This window comes from Vanessa tameamea, chromosome Z (genome assembly GCF_037043105.1).
Source record: "Vanessa tameamea isolate UH-Manoa-2023 chromosome Z, ilVanTame1 primary haplotype, whole genome shotgun sequence".
Lineage (NCBI taxonomy): Eukaryota > Metazoa > Arthropoda > Insecta > Lepidoptera > Nymphalidae > Vanessa > Vanessa tameamea.
Genome location: NC_087341.1, coordinates 12,146,600 through 12,159,640, shown reverse-complemented (window position 1 = coordinate 12,159,640; position 13,041 = coordinate 12,146,600). Strand labels below are relative to the sequence as shown.

Here is a 13,041-nt window from a genome sequence, read left to right as displayed (position 1 = left end):
AGATAACTCATCGTAAATAAGTTTAATTTAAAAAAGTGGGAAAAGTAACAACACGGATTATAAATGCTTAGTATTATTATTAACTTTACTCTCTCTACTATCCAAAGTATTAATTTTAAACGTTTACATACCTTAAACGCCCCTAAATATTGACTTTTAAATTCGAACCAGTGACTTCAGAAATATAACGAGATATTTAAATTAACTCGTATTTAAATCCGCGTAGCGCGGTGTACCACGAATTATCACACAGTACGGAGGAATATATTGGTTCTTCATATATCTCATTGCTTAAAATATAGCGCGATATATCCTTATACGTATTAAACGTACAAAACCGGGATATTAACTTATCTATACTATTTCGTTACAAATAAATGAAGATAGCTTTTTCACATTTTGAACATAAAGGTAGTTGAAATAACATCTAAAGAATGCTTAAAAATCTATACTTGTTTCATTGATACATCCGATTATGTTAGAACATTGTACAGTTGTTAATATTACATCGCGTGAAGATTTCTGACATAGTACCATCAACATACACAGTTCATCAACAGTCGTGTAGGTGACGTGCTAGACATTATAAAATTATTTACAAAAAAGAGCCAGTGCAACGCAAGCCGGCTATCATCTAATATTTTTATATTTTTGACGTAGATAGTATTTTATATAAGCAATTTTGTTTAATATTTTAAGTACTTTGACCGATGTTTTTTTCCCTCTATGTTGACATACAATATAGCTGTCATCTATTAGCCGTTAACAGTTATGCTCAATGTTAAATGAATTCGAATTTTGAAATTTAATATAAAATAAAACCAGTTTGATTTAATAATATACATCAAGAGTTATTCTAATTGGCTTCACATTATCACATAATTTACTGTTAGGTACTTATGTACGAACCAACGCTATAATTTATGAAGTAACGATTTGTACGAGTGAATTTTTGTGGGCTGTTCTACAATTAGCAATGCCAATGTTCTCATTATAAAGTCATTTAAGATAATTAACTAACGGATCTGTCAAGTTGTTGACAGTTGTCCAACGTGTTAGTGCTCGTGTTTTGAGCTCCATTGATTGACTGATTAATTAAACTTTAACCCATATAAGACATTATTTATTGAATGGTCCCTTTCCACATACCTAAATAAATCGCAATTTGGTGCTTACAGCAGATTAATGTTTTTTTTGACGACTTATAGAATTATAACGCGTTTTGGCTTTACATATACATGTAAATGTTTTTTAGGGTGTGTCTGTAACCGTACGAGTACGGAGTAAGTAAGAGACTCGTGCATCGGATTTGAATGTTGTCATTCGTAATTTCCCGACTACCTCCTACTTTCTTTTAATGTGCTAGAATAGATTTTTTACCCTGAATCTACCTACTAGAAATATAAAGAAAAAATCCATACATATTGAACGACTCTGTCTATTTCCGTTAGTGTCTTGCGGATTAGCAGGTATTAGTATCAAATATTCATCTTACACATAATCGATACGTAATACTCGTTATCTGCATTAGTTATTATTATTATAGGACGTTGTTCTGGCCGTATAATTTGACGCTAGTGGTCTCACGAACAAGATTATGTACACTGTAAAGGGTATTAGTTAGAGAACGTTGCGAGGGTGTATTATTATGAAAACGTGCTTCCATTAGGTTAACCATTGTTGACATGATACAAAAGCGATATTCCATATGAGAGTATATAATCACTGCAAGGCCAATAGGTGGTTTATAATTAAAGTATGGACGGCACTATACGTAATAAACAGTTTTATAAAAATTCTAATATTTCTATGTTTTTCTTCTATCAAGCATGTAGAAAAGATAATTTAAAAAGCATAATTGTGAGCTTTTATTTTGCAGTACAAGTGAATTATAATTAATTTTTTCGATCGAGAATATGTTTATATAATCTCGATTGAAATTGATTGTTTGTTCAATTAAGTTAAAAAAGTGAGATTTTTAGGCTCAGTATTTTATTTTTGGGATAGAAATACAAAATAATTGAAAAAATTTTGGTGCAACGGAATAACAAAGAAATTAAATTAATTAATTTACCGCACGGCAAAGTCGAATTTAGCGTTAACGATGTTTTTATTTAGTTCAATTAAAATTTCTGAACGAAATTTTACGATAGTGAAAAGCTCGTCGGATCGAAAAATAATTGCTTTTAGATTTTATAAACTTGTAATCTAAATCTCAAAACAAATATTGACGAGTTTGTGATTTGCGTTTTTTGTTTTGATGCTACAATACGCTGGATTTTTTTTAAATTACAAATTAGTTCACGAGACGGATTTTGTTTTCACTAAGAATCTAGACAGATTTTGTTTTCACTAAGAATATTTAGGGTTTCCATGTTATTTTACTGTATCTTGTTAGAGTTCATATTTAATTTGAATTGGTTTGGAGTTACGCGAGCGTTTCTACAACAAATCTTCAACTAGTAGGTAATAAATCGTTTCGACTAACCGGTAAAACGATTCATATTATAAGAATATATACAATATATTATTGCATTGTCTATGCATTTTATTATTACCAATTATTCAGTTGCAGTGTTAGTTACCCTATGTCCCCTGTACCCTCCACAACGCGAATGCAGAGTTTCATGATGATCAGTTAAGCAGTTAAGTCAGTTACCGTAACAAATTATGAAAGCATTTGAATCTATACTAATATTATTAAGAGTTAAAATTTTCTGTGTAGAGGTTTATCCCGGAACAAATGACTCAATTCTAAAAAAAAAACACAAGTGATTTATTTTTTACCAAGAGAGCTACATTATTTCCGAGTGTTATAAAGTATATTTATATGTTATCGTTTTCTTTTTTAATAAATTATATAATAAATAATAATTAATAAATAATAATTTTGTTAAATATAGGCATTTTGGTTTGTTTGATTAAATATTTTATTAATATCCAAATAGATGTAAAAGTGTTTTATAAAATAGTTCATCTGTGCATAAAACGATTAATTTGATTTATTTATTTGCAGTTAGTCCATTTATTATATACATTTGGCAATGCAAATGAACCGAGAAGGCTGATTTTTGTATATGTTGTAGGGAGGGCTTAGAAAAGCTTAACTTGAAATTGTCGAGATGTTAATCAAAATATTACTAAAATTTGTTTATTATAATATATATATATATATAAATTTCATTATTTTTTTTTCAGTCGAGCGGTCTAATTCTAATTACTTCTAATTTCAAAGTATCAAATCATAATCAGGTAACTCTGAAACATGTACATTGAAAATATTATACTGTTTCCTATTTTTGTTCAAATTATTACTATCATTATAATAGGTGGAGTATATCGCTGTCAAAGCGAACAAAAGTCCGCTTCAGTACACATTGGTAATGCGGGAAGACTCGTCTGACTGAACCAATGTTAACTTTGAAGTTTATTGAATACCACTAGAAATTTATTTTTATATTATCTAATATAACCATAATAAGTTAATTTAAAATTTAGCCTACAGGTTTACCAAATCGATTGACGTTATGTATGCTATACAATCGACTTCGATATTTACGAAAGGGTTGGAAGTAGGATGTTTTTGAATTACGCTTCGTAGACTAATCTTCTATCTGTAAGCAAAACAAATACAAAATAAACGTTAGTGTCATAATATCTGCTTTATTGAAATAATAACGTATATACATATATTGTATTAGTTAAAAGTTCGCTAGGAAAATGAAATTTGTAAATGTAAGAAAATGTATCCTGTAACTACCGTATTTTATATCATATTTCATTAGAATACCTGAAATTACACTGAAAGGATACCCTTTCACTGTGATTGAGTATCAAACATCCGAATATAAAGGGGATTGCAATTTTAGCATATTTCCATTAAAATATTACTGCAAGTTATTTGAGTCGATGTTCAATAATTATTTGATATTGAATTACATAAAATTTAATTGCGATCATATTTAGTAGTCGGTATAAATAAAATGTTATTAAAATTATTCTTTGCAATGTCTTACGTATGTAAATAACGTTTATGTTCATGTTTGTTGGACTATTTTCTGTGTAGGCATCTGTCGTAAACTAAGATGTTATTTCCTGGCCTGAACTTCCTCGTGACATTAAAATTGAGGAAAAAACTAAGCTATCGAGTTTCATTTTTACAGTATTTTTATAATATTTATCTTTCTTTGCTTTATTCAAGATTATAACTGTATAAACTATATTTTGATAAATGAATAAATTGTATACTAATGAATATATACATAAATCTTATTTTGAATATTTCATAATGGTAAAGTCTGTATGACCTGCCTAGTAAATGGTATTACAATTAAATTGATGTCTTTAATTTATTGTTAAAGATGATAAGGAAGAAAACAAATCAATTACTACAATTTTATTTTAATATTGTTATTATCGTTATCAATATATACTAAAGCCGTAAAAAACTACAAGGAAAACTTAAAGGCATGGTTGTCCTTATCGCATTTAAATAAACGTTTTAATAATAAATAATTTTACGCTCAATTGTAACTATTTTATTTAATTCTACTTATGTTCAATTTTATTTATCGTTTTTCAGAGGAAGATGAGTCGCAGATATTCGTGAAGTTTTTCAAGTTCCACAAATGCTACGATCTCATCCCAACGTCCGCTAAACTGGTGGTCTTCGACACCCAGCTGCTCGTGAAGAAGGCTTTCTTCGCTCTAGTTTATAACGGTCAGTAAGATTTAATGCAGATTGTTTATACGAATGCGATTTAATGTTTGGCAACATTGTTTTTTTATTGGTTCGCCAAGTGTTGTTTACTGTAGCGATTTAAAAGTATTTATAAAACCACAGCCACATCTTGTGAGCTTGCAGGGTCACTATATGAGAGGTTCGTACTTCCGTAGTACCTTTGCGTATCGCCGGCGATCGAACCCAATTCCGTAGGTATGTGTATGACTTAATGTTATGATTTTTCAAAGCGATATGATTTCTTTGACTTTGTCATTTATTAAGGTTCATGAAGATTAATGGATTAAAAATTTGTCGTGTTTAAGTTTTAATCAGTTCGTGTTATTTTTTTAGTTGAAAGGATTAATAATGTTATTAATTCTTAACCAGCAGATGAAGTAAAAAGTTTTATGAAAGGATGTCTTCGGTTCTTAATCCCTTAGGTTGCAATTTCTTTAAAATTTTAAACGGACATAAATAAGTTTACCAAAAATTTTGAAAATAATAAAAGTAAATTTGAAATAAATTTCAAACGCACCAAATTAATTATCGAGTGATACGAACTGTGATTACGAATGTTTAACGAAATGTATGATCTGTATTGAAATAGGTCGAGCTTGACGTCATATATATTAAGAAATTCGTTTCAGAGCAATGTTTATTTATATTTTGCGGAATATTTACACTTATTTACACATACAATTGTTGGAAATATTTATATATGTTAATATATATTCAGTTGATAAGAAGCTTATAATTATATTTATTCTCCGCACTTGTAATACTTTATAGCGACACATCAAATACGATAGAGTTGAATTGAAATGTACCTCGGTGAAATGTATGTCGGTGTATTTTATTCAGCAGAGAATTCGTATTCTTCGAAACTGGATCTAAGAATCTCAAGTACCTATATACATAATAATTTTATACGAAAGGTATAACAAAGTAGGTGAGAGACGTCTAGACTTGAATACATGTTCTTTTAAGAAAATATTTTTTTAGATCAGGTCTAAAGAAAGTTAAATTTATTTTGTTCATTCCTATGATCTGATCTATGCGAACACTAACTTAGAGGTAATTAATGAGATATTATTTGGAACCTAATTCTTTTTAAACGTGTAATCAAATAAGAATTGAAGATGAAAATCAACTTACAACTTTTATTCGTTTCCTAGAAGTTTGTGCAGAGGATATCTTTCTTGGGAAGTTAAGTGGTATTCGTATGTGATTATATATTCGAACAGCGTTCGCATAAATTTTACGACAATGACGGATCAATTTATACACGTACATATATTATTTTCTTTGTATTAGAGCGGTACTAAATGTAAAAAACGGGGCTAACATCGATTCCGTTTATGAATGGAATGTATTTTTAGGAATGGAATGTATTTTTAATGTTCTTTAAGGGGCTATGCAACCCGTTTTAAAAACAATCGCCCTCAAAATCTGACGACGTAACTTCTATAATTTTGGGCTGAATATTTGGTCTTCTGTAATATCTTTAAATTTGGCAACATATAAACGTCGCTTTGGGACAGATCTGTATAATTATATTCGCTTTTTTTCCTTGATGATTTTTGTCCGTTTAGTATGACTGTAATGAACCGTGGAAATCAAAGCGGTGAACATATTTTAATTATGGACGTAACATCTTAGTTCCCAAGGTTGGTGGCGCAGAGGCGATGTGAGGAACGGTTAATATTTCTTACAGCACCAATGTCTATGGGTAATGTATTTACTAGGTGGCCCAAGTAAATACATTGATTGTTCACAAATCAAAAATCGTGTGCGATCGTCGAAGTGGTGACACTCTGATAGTCCATTTAATGCATATATTATAGCCAACTAATTAAATTAACCTTTTAATTAAAAGCAAAGCCATTTTATTAAACGGCGCCGTTCAACCAGCGACATATATAATGTTTTTTTTTTGGGCGTGGTTTCTTCTCATACTAAATTTGCGACTTGAATGGTGATATAGTTGATGAATATGGTTTTAATCGGTCGTCTAAGGCACGAGTCGTCTTCAATCGATTTCCAACCGTGCTTAAACAGTCATGCCAAACTGCTTGAGGTGTATCTTATTAATTTTAGTTTTAGGGGATTTTCATCGGTCAAGAACATTGTCACAGCGGCATATATTATTCATTATTGTAGTTTTCTTCGAAATAGACGGCCAGGTATTTTATACGTACATATATAATAATATTCATATTTCCACTCATATTCCTTCCATTTTGCCACCGTTTTAAACCTTATTTGACTAATGCAAATTTAATGAGCGTGAATTAATATTCTAATTTTAAGTATATATAATTTAAGTTTTAAATGAAATATAAAGGACTTTATTTAGTCAAAATTGTCGGGTTAATATTTATCCTAAGGTCAAGGATACTTCAATTAAACAATGAAGCATATAATTTCATCAATATATTTATTTTTTATATCGATAAACTCGGCAAATATTAAACTTCGAATCTCTGCTTGCGTTTAATTTTAAATGAAATGTCAATTATTTTATGCTTTAATAATAAAGCTAAACGCACACAAATGCTTCGATCAGCGATGGTATTATTGCGAATGTGTTATTTATAAGATGATATTTTATACGCTGTATATAAATGATGACAAAGCGAATTTATTTTCAATTGTGAATTATATTTGAAGCTATGCGAAAGGTATACAAAACGAGTTATCTTATGGTTTATGTTGTCACAGCTCTCATTCGATCTCATCGTACGCTGACTCCGTAAGAAACAATACGCCAGTTCCCGTGGAATTTAAGGTGTTCGTCGTTCCATACTATTTTATACGATATATTTTTGCTTGATAGGCTAAGTATCTAAAAAAAGAATAAAAATAAATAAATATTAATTTGTATAAGAAAATACAAATATAGAACATGATTTTAAACTATGTTCTCCTAAATCTTGTGCAATTTTCTTGGAAGTTTTTACAAATGATAAATAATAAAAGAATCTGATATTTCTATTGGTTGAAAGATTTCCTATTTAAATATTTAAATTGCATTCTCCACTGCTTCTGTAATGGTTGGTATTGTTTCTTACGGTGTTGCAATAAAATGATTTTGTGATAATAATCCCCTTTATTTTATTTGATATCTACTAATTGACCATAATAGATTTTGTGTTTGTCTCAAGGAAGGGGAAACTCTTTTTTTTTAAATATTGCGATTATGTTTTTTTTTTTTACAGTGGAGATTGGCAATGGCTGAATACAACATTACATTGTTAGTTTTTATGAAATAAATTATTAAAATCTAAAATAAACCATCTAGATAGATTTCATTAAAATCGTGTCGAGTATTTACATCTTTATATTCTATGTTCTAAGCGAACCCCGTATGTCCCCGTTTCGTGTATACAACTACATCTAATAAAAATAAATATATAATTTTTAGCAATAAAACACCTTTATTTTGATATTGTTTCATGTGATTAGTGCCATTATTAGTGCTATTAAATCATCGAAATAATATAGACTTCTTAATAAGTTATTTTAGGCATAATGATCAGTATTATGTTTTAATTAAGAAGAACATTTAACAGTAGATCTGTAGAATCTACAAGTTACACGTTACACGAACAAACTGATTGTTTGTCAATAAATGTTTAAAGTAAGTTTAGGAAACGCAAGGAAGGATAAGAAAAAATATATTTATCATAAATATATGAAAAAATAATTATTCAACTTCAACTACAAATATCGTGTCGTACGTAAAAAATTTAATAAGTTATTATTTGGTCCGTATTTCTATTGAATTAGTTATTTATGGATTATTATTTATTTATTTATCGCAAATCATTTAAATTTTTTTTCGAGTTAAAATCATGCCACGCGATTACGAAAATCATTTCGACTACAATTGAATGAAAGAATATGCAAAATATGTCAACTGATTAAATTCCTTTAATATGAGCCATGTGTAACTTTATACAATATACATAATACAATAGAAATAAAATCTAGCAAAAAATATCGTGGTGTGTGTTATAATAAAGTGGATAAGTATGTATGCCAGCTTTTATGGCGATCGATCGAACTGTCTCAACACATATTATAACAACATATATTTTAACTAAAAACACTAATGTTTAAGGTATACATAACACGAAACAGTATACATACAATAATATATTTATCTTCGAATAGTGTGAATCGATAAGCGTCGTGATTACATAACTTATGTCATAAATTTGAGTCTACAGAGCGTTAATAATAAGAAAAATATTTTTACGCTATATTAACGCGTTCGTCGGTCCATGACATATGACATTTGAGCAGGACAGTAGGTAACCGTTGTGCCATTTATTACGATAAATAAATACAATCAGATCAATTTTAACAGATGTCTGCATTGGTTCTGATAAAACTAAGCAGGTATGCAATATAATTTCGTACCATAACCAATTAATATCAATATGTAAAAAGGCAAAGATAAAAAGTCGCAGGACCTTTTTCTCCTCTGTTTGTCTGTCAATATGTTTTTGTATCATAGTTGTTCGACGAGTTTTAGTGCTTTCAATGGAAAAAAAAGTTCATATTTTCGATAGTAATCATTGTTGAATATCATTAAACGAACCTAGTCCGATTAATTAGTTCCATACGTTACTTTTTACAACATCAATGCGCCAGCAGTCACGGGTACTAAGATGTTTTATCTCTTTTTTTCGTAATAACACCAACACACACAAACAACACAGTCTTCGTATCGAAACGGGACGATAAGTATATAAGGGGTGGCTTGTTCAGTGTTTGGTTCGGGTTCAAAATTACAAGTAACGCAAGATAAGATTAAACGATATTTCCTTGCTTCCATTGCCCTGCGCTACTACATAATATTATATAATATTTACGTTCAATATTTGTCTCCGAGCTATTTACTATATATATATATTTACAATATGCATTACGAACATCGATGTTGTTTTGTTGTTTTTCTTCAGTAAAACAACATTGTAACATTCGTAATCCTGAGAGTAAATAATTCATATTCCGATAACCTAATTACTAACTGATTTAAATAATTATACGGCTTCGTTTCATTCGTAATATATAATTAAAACTTAATAAAATTAAGTGTTATTATTTATATTTTAAACGAGTTTCTGTTAAAGATAATAATGACACGCAGATATGTAAATAAATGATATCAGACTAGCGACTCGTCCCGGCTTTGCAAGGGTGCAATTTATTTTTTAAAGAAAATGAGAAGTGCCAAAAATATATTAATTGGGTTTATTTATTTCATAACGATTGCAATTTATTATTTGATATAAGGATGGTCATGTTATTTTATCGGTCATGTAAATCGCAGTAAATATATTTATTTCTGTGTTATACTTTATGTATATATACACTTTTTATTCCGCTGCTAAAGCCGCTTGGTAGTATTATACAAAACACTGTTCAAATTATTTGTTTGAGTAATTAGTACGTGTTTACGATTATGTTCGGTACTGCGTTAACGTCACAGTAACGCCACTTGATGCTGAGTCGTCAGTACTGTCCATACCCATACACGTTGACGTCATAACAAATTTTAACCATTCTTTTCCATGGGAACAAAGATATTAGGTCCCTCGTGTCTGAAGTTACAGTAGCTTACTCACCCTTCAGATCGAAACACAACAATTCTAACAATAAGTATTTAATATATGATGAGTGGGTGGTACGTCCAGAAGTGCTGGTACAAAGCCCTACCACGAAATGAAATTCGAGATGGTCAATTGGTGGATTCGAGTCAATTTAATAATATTTCGTCTTCTTCTTTCGAATGTCAAATCATAGATTACAGAAAGAGATAAAATCAGTGCGTAACTTGAATACTTGATAAACAACGTATTCGTTCGTCTCTATTATAATTTTTATTGAATATTCAAACTAAAAGTGTCTGTCATTGAACTCTATCAACAAATGTTTTATGTTAATAATTTGAATAGTTTAAATTTGTAGCTTTTCTTGATGTCATGCTATTTAAAGCAACAAAAAAAATATATACCTAATGTCAAACGAAAAAATATACAATAGAATGAAAGAATTGATACAATGTTATTAGTTTTCTTTTTTTTAAAATACATTTGCCTTTTAATTTACGTAACACAGTATATTGTTATTTGATACACGATCGCTTTTCCATTCGGTTCGTGTGTGGTATATTTTTTTCGCTGAGTCTAAGATACTAACTGGGCAAATTTATAAACACACATTCAAAACGCATTCCAAACGATAATATAATTTTTTAAAACATTATGAAGACAAGCTTGCAGAATTATGAAAATTAAATCATTTCAAATATTTGGATGTTATGATTCTTATCCCAGTGACACGTGTGCCGATGTTTTTTTTTTTTAATATAAGTAAGAAAGATTAATATGTTATTGAATATTTGTTCGCAGGTGTTCGCGCTGCACCACTATGGGATTCACAGAGGCAGAGGTTCGTGGGCATGCTCACGATCACGGACTTCATAAAGATCTTGCAAATGTATTACACCAGTCCCAACGTGACCATGGATGAGCTGGAGGAGCACCGTCTGGAGACGTGGCGACGTATGTTTTAAATACTTCTTATATGTAGCTTTCTAATCGCGTATTCAAGGAGTCAAAATCTATGTGAATAGGTATAGAGAAGTGGCAACACAAAATGTGTAATGGTAATAATTATCTTATTGTTTTCATGCTTTACACTTGACGAGGTTGAGGCGAAAGATTGTTTATTTTCTTGCAATTTTAAACTATTTGAAATTTTTATCCCTATTTTAGGGTTCCGCACCCAAATGGCAAAAAACGGAACCCTTATAGATTCGTCATGTATGTCTGTCTTTCTGTCCGCCCGTATGTCACAACCACTTTTTTCCGAAAGTATAAGAACTATACTGTTGAAACTTGGTAAGTGGATGTATTAAGATTTTCACACTAAAAAAAAGAAATTTTGGGGCTTACCCATACTAGAACTGAAAACCAAAAATTTTTTTTTCATCTAACTCATACGTGTGGGGATCTATGGATAGGTCTTCAAATACGGTGTAGAGGTTTCTTTATAATTTTTTCTTTATTGAATAGTTTGCGCGAGAGACACTTCCAAAGGTGTAAAATGTGTCCTTCCCCCCTGTAACTTCGAAAATAAGAGAATGATAAAACTAAAAAAAATATATGATATACATTACCTTGCAAACTTCCACCAAAATTAAGAAATAGAAAATTGTTTTGAACGAAATCTAGTAAGTAGTTTTTTTTTAATACGTCATAAATCGTGAACCGCAATTTACCTTTCATTCAATCAACTCAAATATAAAAATAAAAAAAATAATTTCATAAACCTAAACCTTGTTACTTGCCGCTACGGAACCCTTCATGGACGAGTCCGAGTTGCACTTGGTCGCTTTTTTAATAGACTAGCTATGCGTAATCGCACGCTCTTATTACTAACGGTTCCGGTTCCACTAACGTAATACGATATGTAGAAGAATACTCGACATTTGTGTGACGACCGGCAATGTCAATGCGATGCGTCTGCAACGTCAAGACTCTAAGCCCGAATCTATGCCCTTAGGAGCTTCACAGAATCATTGATATTATAATCATAGCAATGAACCAAAGGTTTTACGTTACGTTTGTAAATACCATGGTGAACAGTCCATGCTCATATTATAACTATAGAAGTTAGGTGAGTAAATTCTAAGTAGTGTAATATTTCTGACTTCAACAGAATTCCCAATGAAGTATTTTCGAAATATGCCTCGCATTGTATCTATTTAAATGTAAATTAAATACAAGAATGTTGATTTTGCCTCGTGATCTTAAATTTACGTTAAATATTATCTCAACTCTCGAACAGAAGTTAACAATAAACATGTAATGGTCACATTATTACGTAAGTTGTTATGCAATAATATTTTGCTCGGATCGCATTGTCGATTGCACCTAACCTTTGTTTTTCCTTAATACGTTGTGGTACAACGTATTATTTTGCTGCGTGGACTAGAGCATTGACCTCGTATGACTTGCTTAATCTTTATTTTAAAATAATAAAATTTGCTCACAAGAGCGACTTATACGCGATATTTTATCTTTAATGTATCAAATGTGGCAGACCTACGATTAATAGGATGGTTTTGTGCAGAAATGTTCCAAAACACAGAAACACTCATGACAGTTATTAAGATTTGCATGAGAAAACATTTTTATAGCGATAACAAACCTCTTTAACTACATATGTACGCAGCTGTAAGGTTATACGTAAGACATTTTTATGAGATTGATATCTACATTTAAATTTCAATAACAATAACT

General features: G+C 30.2%; 1 protein-coding gene across 5 annotated transcripts in view; it reads left to right on the top strand.

Moving 5' to 3' along the window:
* The window catches only part of LOC113401309 (uncharacterized), a 71,632-nt gene that overhangs the window by 52,877 nt on the left and 5,714 nt on the right, over nt 1-13,041 (top strand). For all 5 annotated transcript variants that reach the window (XM_026641167.2, XM_026641184.2, XM_026641179.2 and 2 more), the window contains exons 11-12: nt 4,583-4,720; nt 11,146-11,298. In XM_026641167.2, the coding sequence (XP_026496952.2) occupies nt 4,583-4,720; nt 11,146-11,298 (291 nt within the window). The remainder of the gene's footprint in view (nt 1-4,582; nt 4,721-11,145; nt 11,299-13,041) is intronic.